Here is a 7033-nt window from a genome sequence, read left to right on the forward strand (position 1 = left end):
AATGCAGGCAGATGTTGGTAAATGGCTCTCTCTTTTGCTTTTACGTTCCCATTCGACAATTGTTCAGCATGTGTGAGTTCAGATATCTGATTGGTGTCAGGTAGTTTTACTCGTACATGGCCAAGTGGGTGGATGGGGGGGGGGGGGGGTTAGATGGGTTCTGGCCCCACATTTTGAGTCATGGGACATCTGGGTCCCCTGTGTATGAAGATCAGAAAATGACGTGATGAATCAACATATAGAGTTTTGTTTCTTTTATATGCTAATCACAATGTAGAGAATATTGCAATAGGCTGAAAAGGGGGCTTATGATAAGGATGAATGTGCAATAGGCTGCATTGTAAGAAATCAATGGGAAATATTTTAGAGACCGGAATTTTTCAATTAATGTAGCGGAGGCTTGACTGTGTGAGAGGCCCATAAGGCCATAACATAGCTCTTAACTATAAAATTCTCCCCATTTTCATTGAGGGAGACTCCCTTCTAATATTGTGCTTAAAGAACAAAGTGGATTGCAAATGGAGATTGAAGACCATCAAAGAGTATTTAAAGCTGGGTAGAGATTTAAAATGTGAAGTCACTTACAACCACGTTTTCAGAAAAACCAATCAAGCTCTTTTAGCTCTTCCTATTTCTACCAATAAAAAAAAAGATTGGACTCACATAATTGGCCCTATGTCCCACTTGGGTAATGGCTTTCACATATATATGATTCGATTCTCTCTGGTCTCTCAAACTTTGGAAATGAAAGTGTTGAGCCTTGAACTCTCAGCGCCTCCTTACTCGAATAACATTGGACAAGCCATGAAAGAAGCATAAACTCCAAGAAATATGAAGCGAAAGAAGAATATTAAAAAAAGGTGAAGCAAATTTTTGTTTTGAACTGTACAATGAACAAGAGACCGCCATCATGATCCAAACAAATAGCATTATCAAATGCTTCCTCCGCTTGCTTCCCGCCCATATTAACTCTACCTTTTTATCTTGGGAAGGAATAGAAAATCATAATTGAGAGAATACTTGGACTAGAACAAACAAAAATTAATCTTTCAGCTCTGGTTCGATGGCTGCTTTATGAGAGGTTGAGAAGTCTTCCCCCATTCTTCAGGTTGGCTCTTGACCTCCATTAGCAGCGCCACCACTTCCTTCATGGTTGGTCTCTCTGAGGGTGATGAATTCACACAGAACATTGCGATTCCAAGTGTTTGGAGCATCTCTTGCACCATCTGATCAGGTAAGCCCCGGAGCTTAGCATCCAATACAGATACAGCAGGCTCAAAGCTGCCCATCTTCTTCCTCACCCACTCAACTATGTGAAGCCCATCTGCAACCTGGTGCTCAATGGCACTACGACCACTAAGGATCTCCAGCAAAACTACCCCGTAACTGTAGACATCACTCTTCTCTGTTATGTTCATAGTGTATCCATATTCTGCCAAAATCATAGAAATCTCTGAATTAGAAAATTTGAACATTCAAAGAAAGTTTCAACACAACATTTTTTTTTTCGATAAGCAAGCTTCAACACAATATTAAGACAGTTGGAAAGAACAATGCATAAAGAAATATATATAGGTGATTTGATTCAAATGTTGAATGTGGTTAATGGGGAAAGTGATTTTAAGCACAGAAAATGGTATATAATGAAATAAGAAATGGATGAATTTAAAATAACTCTATAGAATTGATATGAGAGGAAGAGAAATGGCATGAGACTGATCCTAACAGGTCCACATGCTGGATCATGATGGCCATCCAATTGAATTGATTATTGGGACATGACCTCACATCTGAAAGCGAGTATCAGCTCCTTGAGTGTCATCTACTTTCATGGCTATAAAATGTACTGGTCTATGAAACCAAGTGGAAATAATTCAAAATTTGAAGGAAACACAAAACTTTGCATCATATAGAATATATAAAATAAAGAAGTATATGTAAAGGAAATGGAGGATCAGGAAAATACCTGGTGCAATATACCCATAGGAGCCAGCAACTTTAGAAATTGCTTGGTGATAATTTGGAGAGTTCATCAGCTTGGCCAGCCCAAAATCAGCCAGGTAAGCCTCAAATTTGGAATCTAGAAGTATGTTGTTACACTTTACATCCCTGTGAAGGATTGCTGGCACGCAATCATGGTGAAGATAAGCAAGACCCTGAGCAGAACCTACAGCAATCTTGTACCTGGTTTCCCAATCCAAGTTCCTAGTTCCCTGTAATAGCTGTTGCAGATTCCCATTTGAAATATAATTGTAAAGGAGTAGCTTCGTGGACTTATTTGAGCAGTAACCCAGAAGTCTAACAATATTCCGATGACGTATATGCCCAAGAATCTGAATCTCTGAAGCAAAAGAATCCACAGGTTCTTCATCCTTGTTTGTTTTCCATAGCTTCTTCACCGCAATCAATTCCCCATTAGGCATTTCAGCCTTATAGACAATCCCTGAACATCCTTTCCCAATTATATTCTCATCTTTCAGACAGTCCAAAATGTTATCAATTGTGAAATTGAGCTTCTGAAATGGGATGAACGTCCATGGATATGAAAAGTCTTCAACTTGTGATGAAGACCCTGGTGAACCTGAAGAATTTTTGGCCAAATAATTTCTATTTCTGGTTACAATGATCCAAGATACAAGAACTGCCATTGTTATAGAAGCCAGAATAATAGAGACTAAGGCTACAGTTTTCGCAGATTTTAGCCCACTTCTCTGGAATAGAGTTGAGGAACAAGTAGACCCATCAAGGGATTCACATAGGTTTGGGTTGTGGAGATAAGAATTTGAAGATAGAGTCCTGAAGAATGGTGTCACAGGGATGGGACCTGAGAAATTGTTGAAAGAGATATTCAAGGAAGTAAGACTGGTCAAGAGGCCCAGTATTTGAATTCCTCCATAAAGCATATTATTGGAAAGATCAAGTGACTGTAACTGTGTCAAACCCGAGAATTCCTTGGGGATTTCTCCTGTAAACCCATTTGAGCTCAAGTCCAGACTGATCGTCAAACTTGTCATATTACCTATTTCAGGCGGAATTGCACCAGAGAGGCTGTTGAAATTTAAATCTAGTAGAGTAAGTTTCTGAAGATTCCTGAAGGATTTGGGGATCGACCCTGTCAGCAGATTATTATTGAGAATAAGCTTGTTCAAGTAACTGAAGTTCCCAAAACTCCAGGGAATTCCACCTGCAAAGCTGTTTTGGCTGAGATCAAGCTGCTCTAAATTTACAAGCTCCCCAAGCTGAGATGGGATTTCTCCTGTTAGATGGTTGTTATGCACATCTAAGAGCTCAAGAACTGTGATGTTGGCAATCTCGGGAGGCAGGTTACCAGAGAAATGGTTTGTATACAGGTCAAAGAAGAGGAGATTCTGCAATTGACCTATCTCCTTAGGAATCTTCCCCGAAAGCTGGTTCTCTCCTAGCCTCAACCTCACCAGAGACTGACACTTGGAAACGCTCCGAGGCAACCCACCAGACAACGAGTTTCCCATAAGCAGAAGCTTGCTTAACTTCTTCAGACCAAAAATCTCTTCTGGAATCGACCCTGTTAGCTTGTTTCTTGAAAGATCAAGAGCATTAAGCTCCGTGCAATTTCCAAAAGAAGAAGGTATGGTTCCAGAAACCGAATTACCCCACAATAAGAAGGACTGCAGAAATTTCAAATTACCAACCTGCCATGGAATTGGCCCTGATAACTGGTTCTTATCAAGCTGAAGGGTAGTTAAACTCGTACAGTTACTCAACTGCCATGGAATAGAACCGGTGAGTAAATTATCAGACAGATGAAGCTGCTCTAGAACCACTAGCTTCCCTAAATCAGCCGGGATTTCACCAGTGATATCATTAGCAGAGACGTCAAAGACAACCATCGATGAACAGTTGGAGAGCTCCGCAGGGATTGATCCTGTAATCGCATTGCCCCATATAAGCAAGCTTGTAAGCTTTTGCAACTTACCAAGTTGAGGCGGGATTGAGCCGGTGAGCTTGTTCATGTGCAAATACAAATTCGTCAGCTCAGAACACAAACCCAATTCAGGTGGAATCGAACCAGATATCTCAGTATCGTAAAGCGCCAATGTCTGGAGATTGATCAAGTCCCCGAACGTGGAAGGTATTACACCAGAGAGCCCAGTTGCCGCAGCACCGAAAGTGGTTAGATTAGTCAGTAGTCCCAACTGGGGTGGTATCTCACCGGTTAGATATGGGTTTCCACCAACACGAAACTGTTGGAGGGAGACCAATGAGCCCAATTGGGACGGTATAGAACCATTAAGGAGATTATCTTGGAGACAGAGGACTTGCAGGGAGGAGAGGTTTGCAAGCTGCGGAGGAATGCTCCCTGAGAGACGATTAGAATTCAAGAACAGAAACTGGAGTGAAGTGAGCGTGCCAAGCTGCGGTGGGATGGGACCCGAAAGAGAATTAGACGAAAGGTCTAGGAGGCGAAGTTGGGTAAGGAGGCCGAAGGAGGGGGGAATTGGGCCCGATACATTGGTAGATGATAGATTGAGAAGTTGGAGAGACGACAGTGAAGAAAGCTGAGAAGGGAGCGCAGAGAGGTTGAGGAATGTGTTCGGGAGAGAGAGCGAAATAACCCTGTCTTCCGGAGAGCATGTTATTCCCTGCCATGAGCAGGGTGTTGGGTGTGAAGGGTTCCATGAAGCGAGGATGGATGAAGATTCCGTTGAAGATGCATCAGCATTGGCGAGAAGGGAAAGAAGAGCTTGTCCATCAGGGGAGAGAGAGGAAACTAGTACAGGAGAGAAGGTTAAGAAAAAAAAGAAACAGAGAGAGAAGATGATGACATGGATTCTTTTCTCCATTTGAGGTTACAATAGTCTGATGGTGAAGGTTAATAAATATGGTTAATGTGATTTTGGTAGTAGGTAGCGGCGGCGGTGGTGGTGGTGCTGGAGGTAACGGCGGCGGTGGTGATGGTGGTGGTGGTGGTGGTAGTCGAAGTCCACTCTAAGGGACAACATGCATGTGGGAGTGGGAGTGATTCTGGTAGTGGTGGCGAGGATGCTTAACGTTCACACCAAGTATTGAAAAACATGCATGTGTGTAAAAGGTGGTGGTGAAGAGAGAGAAAATAAAGGAGGTTATGGTCAAGATAGTTGAACTTTCTTACCTGAAGAGCCTTTTCCAGGGGGAATGGTTGGTGGTAGTGGTGGTGGGTGGAAGCAGTGGTGGAGGTGGAGGTGGAGCTGAACTTACACCCAAGATTACTCTTTCTTGCCGTCAGCTGATGGGGGTGAAGACAGATTTTCTGTTCACCACACAGTGGAGCTTCTGGGTTTTCATTGGCATATTGGCAGGAGGTGCCGGTGGCTCTGGCGTTGGCGTTGGTGCCGATAGTTGGAGCCTTGGAGGGCGGAGGTGGAGGTACGAGTTTTGAGTTCTAAGCTCTCTCTGCCACTGTCGTCGCCATTTTATGCTTAAACCGTATATGAATACTATAATATTTTTATCCGCAATTACTTCAGTCAGGACTGAGGACGGACGGTAGTGTGTCTGTCTTTGACTCTATAATACACGGACGTGTCCAAACCCTAACCTTTTCTCAGCCATTGCTCATGGACGATGGACCATGGCCATTTTCCAATCCGGGCCGAAACATCGGTCCTATCAAACGAGTGATCCTAGAGTCCTACAGGACCCAACATGCTGTTATCCACATTTAATGGCTGGGATTGTTTGGTTAGATCTATCTTGGCCAGTAAGATCTCTCACTCCCAGATGGGTCCCAGTGGACCAGAATCCTTGATCAAGATGACTTTACTACATATACAAATGAGTCTTCGAGTTTGAGGCAATGAGGCGAGGCCTACTTCTGTGTCAGACTGGCTTCAACTGGATTACCTCCATCTCGAATGACACAGCTAACCTTTAGAAGCTAACCCCAGAAGATCAAATGTAGATAACTATTGGGTCTAATAGAAGGGCAAATATGGTAATTGGGTTGGTGTATCAGACTCCGGGAATGACTCATGTCATAGGGGGTGTCAGATTTCCGGCAGTGTGTCAGATAATATCCGAGTTATTTTAAGATTCCAGGGGGAGGTGGCCTGGCAAGGTGCCTAGGGAACAGGTGATTGGATGATATGGGAGTGAGGCAGCTTAGGGGATTGTGAAAGTAAAAAGTGTTGGAGTAAGCAACCACTTCGATGTCTTTTCTTTGTATTAATATCCATAAACTATGCCTAATGAAACGTGGTTTCTGAATTAATAAACAATTAGGGTTTTTTAGGGTTTGGGGGGGGGGGCGTGAGCATAGAGGACGGTTTTGGGTGGAGGGGTAAAAAGGATAAATTGAAGCTTTTTAACTGTGAATTTGGTAAATTAAGTGAAGTGAACTAAGTGGTTTGGGTTACCGAGGAGGAAATGGTGGGTGTGTTTTGGGAGTAGAGAAAAAAATGCACCCAGCCACCCACACATGAGATGAGAAGGAGGGTTGGAGATTAAGGGCACGGTTCACGATTAGGGTTGTGAGAGGGTTGATTAGGGTTTGAGGTGGTCTAGTGTGACGTCTTGTCATCGATATCTCGGGAGTTGAGAAATGAGAAATTGGATTAGATTTAAACGAAGTCATTAAAATGGTTAATTAATTGCTTGCTACGGCCTACGGGGGTTCGTCTCTGGGCTTGACTTATATTGGGTTTGGGACTTCGGGTACGCCTGCCTAATTCTACGTGCAACTTGCTGTGAGAAAATGGGCCTCGGCGTTTAATCAGAACCCAAACTGTTAGCTACAGCCTACAGGGTCGCAATTCTTAAGGACATGCTTGGCTAACAGCCTAACCATATTTTTCTATTATTATTTTTATTAATTATAAAACTTAATTTCAATTATTTACATGTAAACATATCAATTTTTTATTCGAAGTTTTCAAGTAGGGCTGCCAATGACTCTAAAGTCCGGTAACTTACATTATCTCGAATTTAGATGTTACAATTTGCATCCCATTAATAATTAGAATGGATGCAAATTTTACTTGGAATGATTCGATTGAAATTAATTTAATATTTGATG

The 7033-nt window shown here is 42.5% G+C and overlaps 1 protein-coding gene across 1 annotated transcript; it reads right to left on the reverse strand.

Moving 5' to 3' along the window:
• Positions 1 to 830: 830 nt before the first annotated feature.
• Positions 831 to 5423, reverse strand: LOC104599975 (uncharacterized). Its single transcript, XM_010262750.3, has 2 exons — positions 1967 to 5423; positions 831 to 1432 (listed from the first exon to the last, which is right to left on the reverse strand). The coding sequence occupies exons 1-2, from the start codon at positions 4821 to 4823 to the stop codon at positions 1050 to 1052; spliced, it is 3240 nt and encodes a 1079-aa protein (XP_010261052.1). The 5' UTR covers positions 4824 to 5423; the 3' UTR covers positions 831 to 1049.
• Positions 5424 to 7033: the final 1610 nt, after the last annotated feature.

Source organism: Nelumbo nucifera, chromosome 5, assembly GCF_055504915.1.
Source record: "Nelumbo nucifera cultivar China Antique chromosome 5, China Antique-T2T, whole genome shotgun sequence".
NCBI classification, from domain to species: domain Eukaryota; kingdom Viridiplantae; phylum Streptophyta; class Magnoliopsida; order Proteales; family Nelumbonaceae; genus Nelumbo; species Nelumbo nucifera.

What these genes read in the sequence shown, in the direction of transcription:
- LOC104599975 (XM_010262750.3), bottom strand. Translation starts at nt 4,823, where the DNA reads ATGGAGAAAAGAATCCATGTCATCATCTTCTCTCTCTGTTTCTTTTTT. An exon ending in CTATGGGTATATTGCACCAG is followed by an intron (nt 1,433 to 1,966) that starts GTATTTTCCTGA and finishes TGATTTTGGCAG; the next exon opens with AATATGGATACACTATGAAC.